General features: G+C 47.6%; 1 protein-coding gene across 1 annotated transcript in view; it reads left to right on the top strand.

The window, feature by feature from the left end:
- Nucleotides 1-21,116, top strand: part of BICDL1 (BICD family like cargo adaptor 1) — a 44,663-nt gene that overhangs the window by 22,540 nt on the left and 1,007 nt on the right. The window contains exons 3-10 of the mRNA XM_059485091.1: nucleotides 7,114-7,230; nucleotides 7,857-7,868; nucleotides 9,192-9,338; nucleotides 10,297-10,476; nucleotides 11,143-11,361; nucleotides 12,462-12,605; nucleotides 15,683-15,813; nucleotides 18,397-18,517. Coding sequence (XP_059341074.1) covers nucleotides 7,114-7,230; nucleotides 7,857-7,868; nucleotides 9,192-9,338; nucleotides 10,297-10,476; nucleotides 11,143-11,361; nucleotides 12,462-12,605; nucleotides 15,683-15,813; nucleotides 18,397-18,517 — 1,071 coding nt within the window. The remainder of the gene's footprint in view (nucleotides 1-7,113; nucleotides 7,231-7,856; nucleotides 7,869-9,191; nucleotides 9,339-10,296; nucleotides 10,477-11,142; nucleotides 11,362-12,461; nucleotides 12,606-15,682; nucleotides 15,814-18,396; nucleotides 18,518-21,116) is intronic.

Genomic DNA, 21,116 nt, shown 5'->3' on the forward strand with positions numbered 1-21,116 from the left:
AATGATTTTGTAAAAGAATTAATTCAAGAATGGAGATTGCCTGTCCTGGCTTCAGGCTACCGTGGAAAGACAGCAAAGCCTCTCAGGCAGGGGGGAATGTTACATTTCTTTGTCTCCATCATTGTAACCTTCTTAATTTTTCAAAAGGTTTTAATGACCAGGTTAAGTATTTGTGTTTCCAGTTCAGTTATTTCCAAACTAGTCAGGCATTTTGTATTTCTTTGTCCTCTCATCTGACCCCTTCTTTTGGCTCACTAGGAAGTTACTTGAAGAAATATTTTTCAGCCTTTAGCTCATGTAGCAAAGATGGACTGAGCTCCAGCAAATCTGGATTAAAAGCCCACATCAAAGGTCATGGCCAAAATGGTCTATCAAGATAAAATATGCCTTTTTCAGGGGGAAAAAAACTTACTAGTGGAAATTAAATATTAGAAATGCATTAGAAGTTATCTTGGAGAGCAGACCACAGAGCTTACTGAGGGAAAACATGAACTGTCCACTTCCAAACTGTACCATTCCCTCTGCTAGTCCAGTACAGAGCTCCAGGCACTGTGCTCTTGCACAGGCACAAGGAGAATGGCAAACTTTTTAACCTGAAGGTCCCAGACCCCCTTGCAGCAAGGGCCAGGCTGTGCTGCAGTGAATTAATGTGGTGGTTCCTCTCAGCTCCACCAGACTTGATTATTGCAGCCTTTGTGCTTCCATGTGCAATAGGTAACAAATGCTCCCCTCCAGGTGATGTGCAGCATCCCCACAGAACCAGACCAGCCTGCTGGTGTCACATGTTGTTACCCTAATCCTCTCCCCATCCAGGAGCCAAGCAGCTGCCAACAAGCCCATGTTCAGCTCTCTGTGCAGAGCCCTACAACAGACACAGTGCAGAGCTGTCTCATCTCCCACACTTCTTCTGCAAAGCAGGATTTGCACACAGAGCAGGAGCCACTTCGTGCACTACTTAGCATGGTGTGTCCTCCAGGCACACTTTGTCCTCTGAATTATCTCCAGTGCTAATTTATTGCAGCATTCAAAGCATCGTGCCTCCTGCAGTCCCTCCCACAGGAAGCTGGCTGACTCATTTTTCCACACACTCTATTTTCTTCTCCACAAGAGCCAAATGTTTAGGTCAAGAATAAACCACAAAAAAAAAGGGAGGTTTGTGTTTAAGCACCTCCTAAAACAGCCCACAGCCACTTGTGAAGCTCTTTGTTTCATTCAAACAACAGACCTGGAAGTGTTACACCCAGGTAGAGTTACCCCCATATGGCACCCAACTGCCCTTGCAGTTCCTAATCCTGTAAATTGATTTAGCCCAGCTAATGGTTTTTGGTCTCAATCAGTTATCTGAACACTACTAAAAGACAAGATGAAGGCCACCATTTTGCATTCATCCCCCTGAGCTCTTTCCCAAAGCATTCAGGTGCTTGCCTTGCACACTGGTTTTTGTGCAAAAATGTTATTGTGCAAAAATAATATTCTTTTGTTTACTGTATTGTCCCCCTGCCCTTGCTGTCAGTGTAGGGCCCCCTACCCAATGGAGCTGGCTGTGGCAGCCTGTTTCCTGCCAGAGGGAAAGCTCATCAGCCTTAAAACCCCAGCCTGAGCAGTAGCAGAGTGAAGGATGAAGTGAGGAGGAGGATTCAGCCCCACTCCCCATTTGGCAGGGATGGGGGCACTTCCCAGTTCCCATGTCCTGTGCTGCCCTGGGGAGAGGCAGGAAGAGGTCTCTGGAGAAGGCCTAGCCAAATCCCCTCCTACTCCTCCTTCAGCCATGAGGCTGTTGCTGTTTCCCACACTTTTTACCTCAGCTGTCACTGGCAGAAGGTTCTGTCCTTTCCTGAGTGCATTTTTCCAGAGGTGGTGAATGACAGGCTCAGCCCTGCCCACAGGGGGGCTGGGGTGGAACTCACTGTGTCCACCCTGGGATGGAACTCACCATGTCCACCCTGGGGCAGCCCCAGCCTCACCCCAGAGGGTCTCTCAGCCCCCCAGCAGTGCCTGGGCACCTGCAGCAAATAAATTCCATCCCTTGCCTCAGCAAAATGCTAATTTCATAATGGTCATTAAAATCTTCACTCACCACACACCCTGCACAGCTCCACTGCTGACATTGGCCCCAAAAAAACCTCCTCACACCACAAAGGAAACAGCACTATCACAACCCTACCAGGGTGGGCAATACCCACTCTCAGTACAGTTCCATCCCCCCCCTCACCACAGAAATCCCCGTTGCTAATCCAGTCCCAGGCAGTGCCTGGTCTGAGCTTTGCCTTTTACTTTATTGATCACTGTTTTAACTTCAAATTCCCTAATAGTGTGTAATCTCTCTGTCTCAGCCCACAAGCTTTTAAATCTTATTTTCTCCCCCATTGTTGAGAAGGGGGGGTGAGAGCTGGGTGGGCATATGGGCAGCCCACCAGGGTGCCACTGCTCTTCTCCACAGAGAATTCCACAGGAAATCCCTCTGGGCACATCAATCAGCAAATACAAGCTGATTGAAGGCCCCAAGAAGTGGTGAATGCAAGCACCTCTATTATGTAAGAACTTTTCCTGGATAATGTTTCAAATAACAATTTGAAATTGACCTGCATTCAAAGCTTTGCTAAGAATCTCTCAAAGATTCCCAAACTGAGCAACTTCCAGGTGTACAAAATATTGATGGTGGCTAATGGTGCCAATGTCCCAAGGGCTGGGAAACTGCCAATTTATTGTATCAAGTATCCCAGAAAACCAGGCTGCTTCCAGCACCAGGATTCTGGCTGCAGTGGCAAGACAGCAATCCCAATCCTCTGGGACTTCCCTCTGAAACCAGATTAACAATTTTTTGTAAATTACTAATCTAAAGCAATTTGTTGTTGTTGTTGTTGTTTCCTGCTCTGGTTATGTTTTAGTAGCCAAATATATTTTCCTTCCAGAGAAGAGCTGGGAATCCAGGAACCTGCAGCCAGGGGAGGCAGCAATTAGTGGTTTGAAGTGTTAATGGGACCACAGTGGGAACTGGAAGTCCCTTGAACTCAGCTATTAGCAAATTAATAAAAGGGGTAACACGCTCTCCTGAGTGTTACAAATTTAGCACTAATTAGAACTTCTCTTTCTTAGCTATTTTAGGCAAGAAAATCTTCAATATCCTTTGTTAAATCTTAATCATCTTGTTTGTAGAAGTAAATCATAGGGAAACATTGGTTTCTCCACCCAGCTACAGCCTATTAAACTTTTTCCATTCTCCTTTTCTTTGTGACATGACTTATAGCTAGATATTTTGTAATTAGTTGGCTTTATTTATCAACTCTTACCCCAAAGGAAGGTTTTCTTTGACTAAGGCTAACCTGCAGGCCATTAATTTGTCACAATCCATCCCTAACTTCTCAAAGATCCTCCCTTCACAGGAACATCAGTGGTCCAATTTATTTATATTTGTTTTATGTATTTATTGCTCATACATTCCAGATGTTAAACCTCATGGAGTTCTTGGAATTGGCAAGCATCTCTTTCTGCCAGAAATATACACATGTAGATATTTGTGTATTTTAACACTTGGGAATTAATCACGAGAGAAACTTAATCAAGTTTGCAATGATGAAAAGCCCTTAATTAGAGCAGAAGCCAAAATGTCCTCCTGCTCTTCTTGCACTGCCCAAATCTCATCGAAACCTTGCCTGAAGACCAGAAAACAAATCTCACAGTTGATTGGATATATCTAATTGTGAATTGATGTCCATGCTTTTGCAGATATGTTTCAAATCTTGCCTGGCGGCTGCGTTGGCCAATTTGCCCATACTGAGGAAATTAATTCATTTTAAACTACAGAGCAAAGCTGTGATGTTGAGCAATATATGTCTCCCTTTCTGCAAAGAATATTACTTGTCTCTAGGAGAATCAGTGCATTGCTAAGTGATTGACAGAACCACAAAAGATGTAGCTTTTAATGTTTAGGAAACACTGATGGAGGAGAGAAAGCCCTACAGGCTGGCTGAGGCAGAACAAACTCACTTCCATTCAGCAAAAGCCATATTGAGCATTAAAGAGGAAATGGAGATGGAAGGTTACATCTTCACTGATGCCACTAAGTAAAAAGAGCATGTTAGAAGTAATCAGTGGGGAGCTCATGGTTTAAAACACACATGTACAGGTGCACACCACCAGCAGTGCTGAGAGCTGAAGCAGACACTGTCTGAATATACACCATAAAGCCTGAGAAATACTGGACACTGTCAGGGTGGCTTTCATAAATTAATGCAAGATGATGTTAAAATCTCTATTTTACAACCAATTAGAAAGGGTAGTTTGGCAGCAGCATTAATAACATCTGAAACAAATGTAGCATGACAAGGAAGATTCCATGACCAGAGCTCAGCTCAGAAGACTGTTTCATGTCTAGAAAAACTGGATGAAGACTGTTTCTAGTTAGCCTGTGGAGGGAAACACAAAATACAGTAATTTCTGTTTACTTCCGCTAAACAGCTGGTCAGAGAGTATTTTCTGCACTGTGTGAGCCTAAAGCAAGTGTCGTTTTTACTTTTCTCTACTGCATGAGGTAGGATGCAAGTGGTGTTCACTGAGGTGACACTGTGACATCCTGTCTGCCTTTAGGGCTCTAAATACTACCAGTAACCGAGTCCTTTTTTCCCTCCATGTGGGTTATAATTGTGGCAATAAGATGTGTAAACCTGTGAGCTGGGCAGCACATAGATAAATTGCAGATGATGATTTAATGCTGGTGAATACAAGTCTTATAGTCCTGCAAGCAGCCTGGTACTGGAGAGGACCTTTGAGGTCAATTCATTTCCCTTCTGTCACCGGCAGCCCTCTGAAAGAAGCTGCATGATAAAGTGACCCAGCTCCATTACAAAGTTAATTTTTTTGCCACCATTTCTACTACTGTAATGGTGCAGGAAGAGGAATCCTACAGCAGGTCCTTGGAAATGTAGAAATCTTCCTATTGCCAGCCTTAATATACTCTTATCTGGTTTATTCACATCTTTCTTTTCTGCCAAAATTGTGCTTCTGCTTAAATAGCGCTTCTCCCTCCTGTGTGCTCATCCGTGATGTATTTATAGGGAGTCCTCTCTCAGCATTCACTGCATGAGATAAAACAAGCCATCCTTTTTTTAGACTCCTTTCATATAACAGACTTTCCACAATCTGAATCATCCTTGCAGCTCATCCCTTCACCTGCTCCTGTCTGGGCATGGGGAGCAGAACGAGCAAGAGCAGCTATATATTCTCCTACCAGGGATTTTTACAATGCCATTAATACTGCCTTGTTTCCTTACTGCTCTGTTGTCCATTTATATACTCTCTGTATGTAGAATTCTTCAAGCATATAAATTATGTTACACAGTGAGCTATCAAATACTGGTGTGTCATCTCCTCTGGGGCCACTTGTGCTCCTTGGGAGTGTGGTCAGCATCTTGCAGGCAAAATCCTTCAGTGCTTTTCATCTGGTGCTTTTTCATCCTTGATAGCTCCTGCAGAGTGTTTCAGCATGAAGATGTTTCAGCAGTCATTACAAAAGCAAGTGAATCATTCAGAAAAAGCACAATCCATCCATCTTCTTTAGTGTCACCAATTAATAGCTGCTCAGGATGCTTTGCAACCTATAGTTGCTTAAGGGAAGAAAAATAACCACCCCTTCCTGTAGTGCTGTGCTGTCATTATATTCTGTGTATCCAGCCCAAGCAAGGAAGCTTTATTAAATCCATTTGGCAATCTGCAACAGGTTCTGATATGGGGCTTTAAAGAAGAGTGAAAAAACAGTATAAGAAGGGAACTAAAAACCAATTGGTAGACAAGATTATTTCTTTTTATTGGAACCCCATTTCTCTTTTTGAAGCCAGGGTTCGGAGCCTGATTTGTTGGCCACACTTCTGTCTGCTGCTGCCCCTCCAAGCAAACAGTGCTGAGGCCACCAGTTTCCTCCACTTGATGGAGCTGGAACAGCCTTTTACTTCATGCTTCTGATTTGGAATATTTTGCTGCAGACTGTGCAAAATAAGGGACCATTTTTTAAAGGGAGCAGTGTTGCCTTTGTGGGCAGCTCAGGCTGGGTCTGTGTGCTCATTGCTCCAGTCACAAGCTGCTAGAGCAGAGTCATTGCACCCTTTGGTGAAGCTCTGCCTTGAGCACTGTCAGAGCACCTGGAGAAAATCCAGACCCACATTTGCCAGACCTAAAGATGCATTCCCCAACCTGCCCACAGCTGCTGACTCCAATCCCTCCCTCCCATCTCACCCCCCAGTCTAAAGCACTGTGGCTTTTGCCACTGGACATGCCCCAAGCAGGACAGGAATGCCACCTCTTGAGGGGAATCAGCTCAATCCCAGCCCATGTGGCATAGTTGGAACTCTGTGCCTAAGTGTAATGAAACCTGATGGAAGCTAATTAAAAAGAAAACTGTCTATTTTGCTGTCTCTTTAGGATTTAGTCATAAAAACCTTATGTTGTCTCACAAGCCTAAACAAGTGTGTTCACATGTAAAAATCAGCCATAAAGCTGCCTGGAGAGTCCTTAACATGTCTAAGCTGTCATTTGTAAGGGCTGCCTCAAGCCTGGATCCTGCAGGTAGGAATGACCTTTCTGCTGTCCTCAAACCACCCTGCATAAGTGGGGCATCCCTGCTTCAAAATGGGAAAGAGGGACAAGCCCAGGGATCCTTCACTGACAGTCATGTGCAGTGGATGTTTCTCCATCTGGCCTCGACAGGAGCTGGGAATCAAAGGCAAAGAGTACTTGTTATGTTAGAGCAGTGCCAAAGATGTTCAGAGGTTAAGAGAGTGTAAATAGGAGTGTTTTCCTGGTCTTCTCCTCAACCCCAGCTAGGCTACAATTTTTAAGGCAAAGTGAATTTCCTTTAGGACACAGGAGTCATCATGCTTTTTTTGCAGTGGAAAAAAATTATGGGCTGTGTCCATGGCTGCCCCAAGGGAAAAATCAACATGGTTTAAATGGTAGCTCTCCCCAGTGTCTGTCCACGATGAGATTTTCACTCACCCAAACTCTGCAAAATTCAGAGTTTCTGATCAAACTGGGCTTGTGCAGAAGGTGTATCTGGGTGGGTTTCCCTGGCCAGGAGGAGAGGGCTGCTTTTGGGGTAACTCCAGCTGTGTCTCCCTGCAGGCGTCGGAGGTGGAGCGGCAGCTCTCCCTGCAGGTCCACACGCTCCGGGAGGACTTCCGGGAGAAGCATTCCTCCAGCAGCCAGCACATCGTGAGGCTGGAGAGCCTCCAGGCCGAGGTGAGTCACCTGCCTCCCTCCTGCAGGAAGCAGCCAGGGCTCTTGGAGTTGTGTAATGACCCTCTCTGAGCTGGGCAAACACAGTCAGCCAGTGGAGCCACCAGATTGCTCCATGGTGTTCTGGCTGGGCTGGCTCCTTCCAGTGCTGCCTCAGCCACAGCATTCCTGCAAAATGAATGGATGAGAAGGATCTTCCGGGAGTCAAACCATGGCTGTGCTCCTGCAGGGCTGCTGCCCAATACAGACTAAACTCTGGTAGGAATGGTGGGAAGGTTTGCAAGGGTTTTTTCTTCTGTTCCTCATGCTTGCAAAGAAAGCAGCAATCCTTTCTTGCCTCTGAGCCATGCACTTGGGAAAGCAAGGAGCCCCTGCCTGTTTTAACTCAGGTACATTTGCAGGAATGAGACAGCTTCCTTCCTTTCCCCTTCCCTGACAGGGTCACTGGGGATCACATAGGCAGGAACTAGATGGGTAGAAGATGTCCAACTCTACTACCCAACCACTTCTTTTATTTAAAAGCTGTCTGGAAAAGCTTTTCCTAAAATCTCTCGATTTCTTTTCTCCCGCTCCCACCTGCTCCTTGCTGGTCCCTTGCCTTTTCTTCCCCTCCCCTTGGTGTGGAGCAGCAAGTCCTTGAAGTAAGTATGGAGCCTTGGAAAGGGTTTGCCTGCACATACATTGCTGTCACCATGCATGCCTGTCACCATGCATGCCACACCTTGTCTTCTCACCTCCTTCCTGTCTCTTGCTTTCCAAACCCTTTCCCCCTGTGCCTTTCCCATGGGCTCCTGGCAGAGCGGTGTTTTTTATGTTGCATTGTTATTTACAGCATGTTCATTACTGGTCTGCCCACCAAATATGAAATCTTAACACAATCTCTCCATTAAACCTCTTGTTTTTCTTTCTCCAACCCACGCAAATCATGGTGGTGGTGGGCAGAGACATCTCAGAAACCATTAGTCACCTCAGAGCAGCTTTCCAATACCTCCAGCAGCCTTTACTCTGCAGAAATAGCAAGTCCACGTACTTGGCTGATACTCCTTTGTGCAGCCAGATCTTTCCAGCAACCTGGAAAGCAGCAAAGAGACAAAGTCCCAAAGAGGCCAAGAAAACAGTGGGAATTTGCTGAATTTGTCTATACTCCATGAACTGAAAGGAGGCCATGAGGAATATTTAGGGTTATACTGGACTGGTGGATGGCTGGCATACCAGACCCCAGAGATCCTGTGTGTACTAATGTGGGAAAAAGCTCCTTCTTCTTGGTTAAACAGAAGAAGTGACCTTGGCTAGTGCTGATTCATCCCTTGCACTGTTCCCAGCTAACTGAGTCACGGAGGGTTTGTTTGGCAAACTGTCCCTTGCCTGAAATCACTGCCCTTGACAATTAAAAGAAATGAACCAATTTTAAAGGCAACCGATCACTGGGAGGCTAAAAATAAGCACAGCACAGAAAGGAGTCTACACAATTGAAAAGACAGAAAAATCCCTGATGGGGACCTGATGAACACACACCAATTAAGAACAGCAATGGGCAGTGCTGTGGCACAGCCCTGCAGGGAGCAGGATCCCACAGACTCACTCTGGATCCTGCTGGCTCACCCTGTGATCTCCAGCACCCATACAGGAGAAAATGCCACCATCAGGACCAGCCAAAAAAGTAACCAGTTCTTCCCAGTCTTTTGAATGTGAAGGTTCAAGGGGTGGGCAGGGGTGGTCTCCACTTAATATTGATTTCAAGGAATATCCTTGCATATTCCTGCCAGTGCACACCCAGCCCCTTTGGAGCAGCCTGGGGAAGGAGTTGTTTCCTTTCAGAGCTTTCCAGGTAGCTTCTCTCATACAGGTACAGAACATCTGTGTACATCCTTCTGCTTTTTGCTGTTTCATTGCACTCCTGGGAATGTGGTGTCTCTCCTCTCTGCTCCCTGCAAAGTCTGACAGGGCCTCTCTTTGCCCTGCAGATCAAGATGCTGACGGACAGGAAGCGGGAGCTGGAGCATCGCCTCAGTGCCATGATGGAGGAGAACGACCTGCTCCAGGGAACCGTGGAGGAGCTGCAGGACCGAGTCCTCATCCTGGAGAGACAAAGCCATGACAAGGACCTGCAGGTGAGGAGGCAGCAGTGAGACAGGGAGGGCATGGGGAGATGCAGTAAAAGTCATGATTTGGGGTAAAATTGGCCACAAACTGGGAGACAGGATAACTAGAGGAATGAATGGCAGCAAGCAAGGTCCTGGGTGTTCCCCATGAAGACAGGAAACAGGAACATCAATGAGGCATCTTGGCAGCAAAGAGCAGCCTAAGAGGCAGATCTGAGCAAGGAAGTGGGGCAGGGTGCTGGGGAAATGAGATAAATGCAAAAATAATCAGAGGACTCAGGTTACAGTTCATTTTATTTAATTTTTTAAGAGTAGAATTGGCTTCAAAAGGGGCTTCTCTAGATCCAGAGAAGCCCCTCTTGATCTCTGCTGTTCCAGAGGGCAGTCACTGGCCTCTTAGATCCCAGTGCTCAGGTGGTTTCCCAACAATCTCCATGGTGTTCACAGCCATGAATCACCAAATGTCACTCCCCAGAAAACAAGCATGGCACCTCTTGGGCTTAGGGCAGAGCAAGGTTTTTCCATTTCACTTCTGTGGTTTACCAAGCACTGGATGCTCAGCTCTGCAAAACAACCCTGAATATTTTTTCCTAAAAGTATATTTGTAATTTTCTTTTAAAAAAATGTAGATAGCACTTTCTCTTTGGATCCACTTCCTGCTGTTTTGTTTTCAGCAAATTTCTTTACCCGAGTCCCAACTTCTTCACAATGTTCTCCATTTTAGTGCTGATTAATCTGCTATTTTTATCTTTCTGGGTATTCTGGATTCTAAACAGTGTCTAATGACACTTGGAGATTATTAAGCTCCAATAAACAGCAATACCAGCCAAGAGTACTTTCCTCCTGGCTGGAAACCCTGTTTTGTGTCACTCATTCCTCCCTCCCAGCTCCCTCACAAACCAAGAGATTGATCCAGTCCATATTGCCTCCATTAATATTTTTTTGTTTCCTTGATTTTCTTCCCAAGCTGCACCAAAGCCAGCTGGAGCTCCAGGAGGTGAGGCTGTCCTACCGACAGCTGCAGGGCAAGGTGGAGGAGCTCAGCGAGGAGAAAAGTCTCCAAAACCTCAACACAACCAGCACATCCCTGCTCTCTGAGATAGAGCAGAGCATGGAGGCAGAGGAGCTGGAGCAAGAACGAGAACAGGTATTTGCCCTCCAGCTCTGGGAAAGCCCACAGGCCTCTGGTCCCAGAACAAAAGGGAGTTTAATGTATTTGATCTGGATTTGGAGCTGGAAATTGGGATTGGGGTGTGCCATCAGCACCCTTTGACCATTTGAAAGTAAATCTCTGCATCCATTTCTAAATCAACACGGCAAATATTTGTGAGGGCTGGAAATCCCACACTGCACTTTGTGACCATGTTCACAGGGGTCCAAGGATGAGGGAAGAGATGGGGATCTGACTCCATGTTTTAGAAGGCTTGATTTATTATTTTATGACTTATATATAATATTAAAACTATACTAAAAGAACAGAAGAAAGGATTTCATCAGAAGGCTAGCTAAGAATAGAAAAAGAAGGAATGATATCAAAGGTTTGTGCGTCGGACAGAGAGTCCAAGCCAGCTGACTGTGATTGGCCATTAATTAGAAACAACTGCATGAGACCAATCCCAGATGCACCTGTTGCATTCCACAGCAGCAGATAACCATTGTTTACATTTTGTTCCTGAGGCCTCTCGGCTTCTCAGGAGAAAAAATCCTAAGGAAAGGATTTTTCATGAAAGATGTCTGTGACAGCACTTGGCCATGGAGGGAGGCTGTGCACGGCGCTGACGGCCCAGGCTAATGGCAGGCTCTGTTGTTGCAGCTGAGGCTGCAGCTGTGGGAGGCGTACTGCCAGGTGAGGTACCTCTGCTCCCACCTGCGGGGCAACGACAGCGCCGACTCGGCCGTGTCCACCGACTCCTCCATGGACGAGTCCTCAGAAACCTCCTCAGCCAAAGACGTGCCCGCCGGGAGCCTGCGCGCCGCGCTCAGCGAGCTCAAGAGACTCATCCAGAACGTGCTGGACGGGGCAGACTCCACGGTGAGTTGGTGGCACTGAGAGGCCTTGCCTTGGACATGTCCCCTAGCCCAGAGCTTGCTGCAGGTGCTGCTGGATCCTGAAGGCCCTGATGTTCTCTGTGGCACAGGGCACAGCCCACTCTTTGTGTCTCAAATGGTCAGTCAAGAGCCAAGCACGTGGGGTTTCACCCTGAAGTGCTCAGACCACGTAAAGTTTCAAGCCCATACAGCTGTCATTGGCCTGGGAGTCATTCTGGAAAATTAATAAAAGTAGGCTTACTTTGAGATTTTCAGTAAGTTAGAGTTTCAGCGTGGATATATTGCAGGTTGTCTTACATATCACAGTTCAGTTCTTTCCTTTGAGATTTTCCTAACCTTGCTTTATTAGCAATAGTACCATAAAAACATCATAACCCCTATGTCAGGAGGTTCTGTCCTTGTGAATGGTCATTGGTAGAAATGTCTTGGCAGGAGCTGCCAAACTCAAATTCATGGTAGGTTAAGGGTTTTGCTGGCACAAGATGATGTCTGTAGGATCTGGTCCCCAGGCTGCTGGGCAGAGGGGGTGGCATGGAGGGACCACTCAGCATCCACAGAAGTGCAGAATTACAACAAAACACCTTGCTTTTTGTTGTGGCTCAAATCAGGCCTGGTCCCATTCCCTACAAGTGGGTTGCATTGCCATTAGTGCTTATTTGGGGTGTTGTGGTGAGGAAAACAGTGTAACCCCTGCAGGGGGCTGTGAGGGAGTACTCACCCTCCTCACTTAAGTACCTATAGACAGAGTATAGAGGTGAAGTTGTATTTGTTAAATAAAACGTAGAGAGTCCTGTAAAAGGTCCACAAACAGACTGTAGCCACATGGGCTACCAAATGGGCAGTAGGTCTCTGTAAATTTGGTTTATGCCAAGCTCTGCATGCTCTTTGCATCATGTGTGGAAGCACTACCCTTGGTTGAGCACCCTTGGTTATGGAGGTATATGCAAACAAAAAGCTCTACCAAAGTCACATTCACATTTTCTTTTTCATTGCTTAGCACCCTCATCCCAAACTGGTACCAAATTAATACAATTGCCTTTTTTAAAGTGAAATCTGAGCAAGAGGTTTCTCTCCCGCTCTCAGAGCTCTCGGCGAAGCGACGACGACACCTTAGAGGAGCAGATCAGGAGAACCAGTGAGGATTCACGAGCCCTGAGGGAGTTAATGGAGGGGGAACGGGGGAAACTGAGGCAGAGTTTGGAGGAGCTGCAGCGACTGCACAGCCAGGTTAGCAACTCCCAAACATTTTACATGTGGTCTTGTAACAGCAGAGTTCATCCTCCAAGACACACCTTCCATCAAAGAGACCAACATGATCAATAACCCAGGAGGATTTAGGCCAAAACGGTTGGATGAGGGAGATTTGTTAAACCAAATGCAGAGGATTTAAGCATTTAGGATGAAAATTTCTGACAAATTGTCTGGGGCCCATCTGAAGCATCATCTCAAGCAGCCAGACTTCCTATAGGCCTTTCTCCCAGTCCACTTTTTAGCCAGTCTGTTATTTAAATTCTCAGCAGAAGACCTCACGGTATGAGGCTTCTTGATATGGGGTACTGGAAACCCAAAGGTATCCAGTTCAGCTGACCTGAATTGCTGCACTGAGCCCTTGTGAAGGGTATGTGCACCATTCCATGGATATAAAGGTGCTGCTCTGCTGTGCATGGAGCAGGGCTTAACCTCTTCCACAGCAGCATCACAAACCCTCAGAAAAGCACTCCCAGAGAATTCTATTTGTGGCCAGGCTGGCTCCAGACAGCACCTCCAGGACCAGCTGAGGCAACCTCAACAGCAAGGAATGGTCACCCCAACACCAACTCTACACTCATTGCACCCCCACCCAGCATCATCTGTGTCTGAGCCCTGTGCCAAGAGCAGGAAATGGACACAGGCATCCAAAGAGGTGCTTGGCAGTCCTTGGCTCTGTGGGACAAGACTCCAGATGCTGGAAGGGATCTGGAGGCTGCAGCAGAAGCAGCAGCAACTGGACTGGAACATGGAATGAATACATGTCCTTGGCTGGTCTTCCCAGCAATGCTGTATCACCCTTTGGAGAGTAAATAGGAAAACACAGCCCTGCTCAGAAAGTCAGCACAACCTGGGGTGTGACAGCCTTGTGTGGGGCTGTGGGAGCTCCCACCAAAGGGAAGAGAGTGAGAGCATCATTAAATACCTTGGCAGTGGTGGCTGTGTGTGTGCAAGGGTGGGAAATGTCCTGCTTCCACAGCAGCTGATCAGGGCAGAGTGTGGGAGGGGAGCAGCCCTGGAGCCTGTCCTTCTCCTAGGACTGCTCCTCTCAGCAGTGTGGCCACCACAAGAGACACTTGTGAAGGTCCAGTCTTCTGCCCCCAGTGAGACATGAGCCAGCCCCTGCCCTGGCTGTGCTGCTGCAGTCCTGTGCACCACACACAGCTTCCCTTGCCCTTAAACACATGTGAGATGGAGGAGACAAGAGACAAGGGCTCGACCTCTGCAACCTGGGAGTGCTGACAGAGACATTTAGAGACTTATTCACAGATTTGAGGCTTGTCTGATCTCCCCAAACTCTCCAGCCAGGAGGGACCAGAAGACTAGCCCTGGATTCCAGGTCTGGAACCCTGGGTCTACTTTTAGAGGTCCCCAGCTACCAAAGCTCTGAATATTTAGTAAGCACAGGGAGGACTGCAGTTCTGTTTTCTTCTCACACTTCTGTGTGATGTGGAGAAGATGAGGCATAGCTACAAATGCAGCAGCCATTACTCTCAGAGAGGAGCTCCAGCCTCCCACAGCCAGTACATGTCTCCCACAGCTTTTGCCTGTTATCCAGCCTCACACTTGCTGCAGGTTAATAATTACTCTCACCACCTCTTTAAGAGGCAACATCGTCTTCTGTTCAGTGCTACAGAAAATTGATGCATGTGGAAATCTGGTCCACCTGGGGGAAGCAGTGCTCTGCTGCCTCCTCATCCCTCTGTTCTGGCACTGGTATTGATACAATCAAAGGGGAGCTGCTTCTAAATGGCTTTTAGGATCTTGTGGCATCACACACATTCATTGCTCCTGCTCAAGAGCAGAGTGAGCGGGTGGAAACAGGAGCCATTCCCTTCTCTGTCTACACTGAGAAGCTATTTCACACCTTCTGCCTGTTTATTTCCTTCCATTCTTACCTGAAGCCCAGACAGAACCAGTTAAAATCCCAAACCTATCCCCAAACATCATGTTTTGGGCCTCTGGATCCTCTGTCTCCTGGGATTTCTGTAGAAGTGCTCAGCACCTTTTACATCCCTCCATCACCACTGCTCTGTGTCACATCCTTGCTCTGAGGTGCTCCCCATGTGGGGCTGAGGGAGGGACAGCTCCCCAATCCCCTGGCAGCCCCGGCACAGCCCCCCAGTCCCGTGGGGAGTCTCTGCACAGACAGGGTGCAGTCACACCCTCCTCCCCCCGGCCCAGCCGTGCCTCACTAACAGCAGATCCTCCCACGCCCTGGATGTGATCAGCCCTTTTTGACTGTCTGCCCTCTATTTAAAGATTTCTTTGAAGATTCAAGCACTACTGAGCTGCATTTAGAGGCAGGAGGTGGGTCAAACGCTGGAAGGGTTTCCAGGTGGTGGAGTAGTGTAACAGAGCATGTGTGTGCCCTAGACAAAGAAATTAAATGTGTATGAAATACTGTGAAGCTGTGCTAATGCAATCCTTGCATGATTTCACACCCTATTAACTCACTCTGCACAGGACCAAAACCATAGATCATTTCTCAGACTATTAAAGACTCCAGACATATTTTAAAGTCTAATTAAAATTGTAAGATGTGCCAGTAGCACCTTCCATGGCATGAAAGAGAATTTTCACATCCTTTGTCTACAGCTTCATATTACTTCAGAAGATGTAAGGATCCTTTCAAAAAATATTATTTGCTGGTAAATTATGTTAGCAGTAATTTAACCCTGGAAAAGATCAGAATTATAACAAGCAGACTCAAAGGATGTGTACAAATTGCTTGGAGAGAGACAACATGTTAGCACTGATGCCATAATCTCAGCAAAGTCACAGGTGGGTCCTGCCCTGCCCAGCTTTCAGTGCTGTTTCTGCACGTTGCTGAGGCCACCCTGGTGGCACATCTCGCTCAGGTCAGCATCCCAGAGTCACTCAGCACCTTTCAGGGAGGGTGGCACCAGCACTAACAGCCCCACTCAGCAGACACAGCTTTTTCTATGACCAGGGGATCTCTCAACCTGCAGGTTGGCCCATGTGGCTTTCCCCACACGCACACTTGTGCATGGTCCCGAGCAGCCCCGGGTTTCACAGGCTCCCTGTGCCCGCAGGTGACGCTGCTGAGTGTGGAGATGACGACGCTGAAGGAGGAGCGGGACCGGCTGCGCGGCGGGGCCGAGGACAAGGAGGCGAGCGAACGGCTCCTGCAGGCCATCAGGGACCGCGACGAGGCCATCGCCAAGTGAGTGCCACCAGCGCCACAGCCAGCCTGGGCGGCACTTGATGGCAGGAGATGCCTGTGGAGTGGCTTTTCCTGCTCTCCACAGCAGCTCTGACAAAGTGCTGGTGTTGGGAAATGCTGCCAGGAGCTTGGGAGCAGGGCAGGAGATGCTAAAGGCAGAGCTGCCCACAGCTGGACTGGGGGCATTTAGGAGCATTCTGTGAGCCGTGTTTGTGCCATCCCTGGTGCTGGTGTGAGTCACAGTGAGGAGGAGAGGACTTCAGGAAGCTAAATGCAAACACTAGGTCTGCCCTATTTGTCAATTTTTCTTCCTTTGCTATTCCAGACACACAGCCCTGCTTTCCTGATCATCCCCATTACAGCCTGCCTGGGCTTCTTCCCTAAGCCACTCCTCTGGTCACTCCTTTCCTGTTCCAAGGTCTCTTTTTGCATCTCCAGTCCTGTAATTCTCTGGTTCTCCTTTTGGGATTCTCCCACTGCTTTGGCTCTTTATTTTGCCCATCCTCCTTACAGATCTGTGCAGTTCTGCTCCCCCATACCCCAAATCCCCCTTTCTCAGCTCTGTCCTTGGGCTTGCCAAAATGCCCCAAGGAGAGGGACAGACACCTTTACCCCTCTGTGCTCTGCTAGAAAGGATTCCTCTGATAATCCCTTCAACAAGCAGGTGGGCCAGGACACCACCAGTCCAGCTTCTTAGGGGAAAAGCCCTGGACAAGAAGAGGAGCACAGGAGAGGGTTGCACCTCAGAGGGTGCGGGAGCTAAATCAGCCTGCAGCATCCCTTTTTGTAAGTGGCTGGATCGCCTGTGCTGCCCCTGCTGGACTAGCTGGCCACCAGACTGCCACGGCTGTGCTCTGGAACACCTCCCTCTGTTGGCAAGGAGCAGGAGCATCCCAGCTGTGACGCTCCGGTGCCTGTGGGTTGCTGGCTCTGCCGTGGCCATGGCAACGCTGTCGCTGCCATCCATCCTGGAAACATCCACCCAGCGGCGGGGAAGCGAACAAAAGGCTGCTCAGGTGCTCAGAGCACAGCCCGCAGTGCAAGGGCACAGCTTCCCCACTTCCCTGGGACCCTGCTGGACAAAGCAGCAGTATTTGGGGCTGGCTGTCCTGCAGTGCAGGAGCTGTGGGAATGAGGCACGAGTGAGGGGGATGAAGGAGCAGAGAGTGGCAGCAAGGGAAAGCAGACAAGAGCATTTTGTCACTGAAGTGAAAACATCCCTCCCAGACCGAGTGGGCTGGTTGCTGCCTGGGGAGGCTCGTGATTTTCTTCCCACCTCACAGCCCAAGGGTTAAGTTTCTTTTGTTCATCCCATCCCCCCCAAAAATCCTTAGCTCTGAACAGAAATAAAATCACTGCCCAAGGCAGACATCTGGTGTGGAAAATTTTTGCTTGAAGCTGAAGTTTGGCAACATGGGAAGCAATAGGAAAATAGGATCCTTTCAGAGGAAGTGTTAAGCAACCAGTACCTGGAATATAACACCTGGAAGTGTTAAGCAACCTTGGAATATTTCTGTTTGTATTCTAGTACCTGGAATATAAACACAAATTCCCAAATTGCTCTTCTGCAGGGGAGCACAAGGGAGCTATTACGAGACAAGGAATGAGCTACAGTTAATAAGCTGCAATTATTTCTCTCGAAAATGTTTGCAAGGAAAGATGGTTCCCAGCAAGTCATGTTACACTTTCCTATCACACAGCAATTAATTGAAAACTTAAGCTTTGTGCTCACCTGTGTGCTCCCAGCAGGATGAGCAGCATTTCCCAGCTTGGGCAGCTTAGGAAATTGCTCCATCCTGAAGGACAATTCCTTTCCCCAAGAAAGGAGCAGCTGGAACATCTCAGCCACTGAGCATCTGGGGCTCTTTGGGTAACTTTGTCCATGGCATAACACACTCAATGGCCACCAGATGTCTGGGAAGAAATGCAGCAGAGGTGTTCCCAAGGGCTGGGACAACGCCACTGAAATTGGGAGCTTTCCTTAAAGTCTAACATTTAATTTAAATAATTTTGACCGTTTATCATTCCTGAAAAGTATATGCTGTGATAAGCTCTCTTCTTTCATTTCTTCCTTAGATCCTTCCTTCAGTCAAGTCCCAAGGGAACTTGACTGAAGGAAGCAGAATTGTGCTCTTTAAGAGATTTTAATGTTTGTTTTATATTGCAATTTATCGATGGAGCAATCAGACACGAGTCATTTGATTTTTAGCACATATCATTTGTTTTCTATGCATGTAAACAGAAGGAAAAGAGAAAACATTTGAATATAGATTCTACCTTGTTCTAGGTCTCCATTTTATTGGCACATCTTGCACATTATCCAGGCACACTATTACCTTACACAGCAGTGTATCTGAGTTTTTTCAGTATTCTTCACAGTGTGCATCTCAGAAATCTGCTGGTTTTAAGGTAAAGATGTCAAAAGTTCTTCACTCAGATTAATAGATTGTTCAGAATACAACAGAGATGAACACCTTAGGATGTGGGGACTTGCCAGTGAAAGACATAAATTGTAGATTTGTTTGGATATGCCTGACTGTTTAGAAAGAAGGAGGTGCCATGCCTGGATTTCTGTCCCCGCAGGAAGAACGCGGTGGAGGTGGAGCTGACCAAGTGCAAGATCGACATGATGTCCCTCAACAGCCAACTCCTGGATGCCATCCAGCAGAAGGTGAACCTCTCGCAGCAGCTGGAGGCCTGGCAGGTGAGGCATGAGCCCACTGTCCCCCTCCTGTGGGTGTGTCCTGTTCTCTGCCTCAGCACCCATGGATTGGGTGTTTGGGGGTGTTTGGGGGTTTTGGCTCTGCAGGAGCCAGCGATGCTCATGGGGTGCAGGGGGAGCTGCCCCTCCCTGCTCCAACCCTTTTGGCTGTGAGCAGTGAATTCTGCAGCTCTAAACTCATTGGAAATGGAGAAGCAGACTCACATGGGAAATGTGCATGTTGCTCTGCCCTGGGGTGGGGAGGGGTCTGTGCAAGAGGTGTCCCCAGGCAGGCACACCCTGGTACACGTGGGCACAGCATGTCTGTGCTTTTCCATGATGGAGCAGAAGGGCGGGAGAACAAAGTTGTGCTGATTGTTGCTGCACTGTTTGCATAAACTCTGAAGATCCATCAAGAAGGAGAAGCTAAAATTCCAGTTCTTCACCAAGGTGAAAAAACAAAGTCATGGCAGTTCCACAGTGCCCTGGAGATGCTCTGCTTGGGGTCAGTGGGGAAAACCCTTGTGAGCAGACAAAGCTGCCTCCTCCCAAAACCAGCACCAAGGGAGGGCTACTTCAGCAGAAAATAGAGCAGACTCAAGAGCAAAGGTCTGTGCCATTTATAGTGATTTGTTGCAGACCATGCAAGCCCCCAGCTCTACTAAAACCAGCCTGACCAATAGAAACCTTTCCTGTACAACCTCGCTCCTGTTTCAACTCCACTGTGTTTTCGTTTCTCTCTCTCTCTCTATTTTTTGTTCCCTTTTCTTTTCTTCTTTCTTTTCTTTTTCCTGCTTACAGTTTGCTTCCTCAGGGCTTTTTACTATCTGGCTCCTTTGGTTTCTGATCTAGTGGCCTTTCTCAGTTCCTGTACCAACAGCTTTAGTCGTACACCCCTCCTGCCTTTGAGGTGAGCTCCCCACACCCACCATCCCCTCTCCATCTGCTGCCACCATCACCCACATCCTCCTCTGCCCTCACCATCATCTGGCAAGAGGGGCCAGTGGGGGTCTCCATCACCCACCAATATTCTGCCCACCCCCCCATCCCAGCAGCAGTCAGGGCAGCATCCTGCACCCCATGGTGAGGCTTTACCAGGGCACCACAGGCAAAGCCAGGCTGAGGTGCACATTTTATTAACCCTCTCTAGCCACATATTTAGTATATGGAAAGCTTCTTGAAAGACAGACTGGGATTTTGCTCTCAGCCTCATTGTCCAAGTGACATTCTGCTCTGCACAGGAGCTGTCTGGATGGGTGCTATAAAGTTAGGCCTACTTAGTGCTGGAATAAACCCAGCTTAGGGATTAAGAACAGGTCCTGTTGCAGTAACACAGCAACCCCAGACCTGCTGCCATCAACTCTCTGAGCTGAGGCTCAGGCCACTTCATGGCAGTAAGTTGCCTCCGACATACTGACCTGAGGTGTTGTTACACAGCAGCAAAATCATTTCCAGCCACCTCCTGTCCCCTCAGCAGCAGCTCAGCCACAGAGGCACAAAACAAGTGGGGTGATTTATGTATTTTGGGGACTGTTTTTCAAAGGAATTTGCAGAAAAGTTTCTGATAAAATAGGATAAAAGTCTCTGCTTTAGCTGGGCATAATTGGACTCTTTAATCTGGTAACATTTTGCTTCTGCACACTTCTAGTCTGCATTTCACCAAGGGCTGTCAACAAGATGACAGTGTTCTCTAAGGACATAATCATACAGGCTGCAAAATAGGATTCAAGCAAAAAATCCTCCCCATCCAAGTGCTTTTCTCTCTGACTCACACATCTGACAGACAGGGATCCAATGCAGTGCTCTCTCAATAATGCATACTGTATTTATATATATATATATGATATTTTTGTGTGTATATATATATATATATATAAATATACATATAAATCCTTCTCATCCCTTGTTGTATGGTCAACCAAGGACACAGATCTGCCATGCAGGAGCCTGGGTACCTACTTCATTTAGCAGAAGAGGTGCCTTCCAAATCCAAGTGCTGTACATTTTCACATGGCAGCTTCAGCTCTGGAAACCTGTCTCACTGATACTTCATACTGATGTTCACCTCAACCTCTTCAACTCTCCCTCTGCCTTTCCTCTCTCCAGCCCTGCTCTAAAAAGACCCAAAGCCTCCCCACTCTGTGTAGCTCTGCACCCTCCTGCTCCCACAGGGGAAGCCCCCATACTAAATTCAGGCCCAGGTCATGGCTATCAATCCTTTTCCCTACAGAAAATGCTGCAACAAGAGATCAGCCATTATTAAGTTTGCAGTCCCAGCTGGCTGATTTGATTCCAATCCAGAGCAGCTGGGGCACCTGCTGGGCAATGGCAGCACCTTCCCTTCAGTCCTGGGGCTGCCCTGACAGCCTCCCCTCACCAGGTGCTGAATGAACAGCACTTCACCACTCCAGCCCATCCAGAGTATCCTGACAGTGTCCTCAGCCCTAGTCAGGGACCAGACTGCTGGGGACTAGTTGATTCTTCCTGTGGGGCTAGTTTATGTACACACATTTTCACTAAGCTTAAATATTCAATTATAGGAGAAGCAATGGATCTGAAAGTTTAAAATCTGTAAAATTTATAGCCAGGTTTTCAAGAAACA

This window comes from Ammospiza nelsoni, chromosome 18, assembly GCF_027579445.1.
Source record: "Ammospiza nelsoni isolate bAmmNel1 chromosome 18, bAmmNel1.pri, whole genome shotgun sequence".
Lineage (NCBI taxonomy): Eukaryota > Metazoa > Chordata > Aves > Passeriformes > Passerellidae > Ammospiza > Ammospiza nelsoni.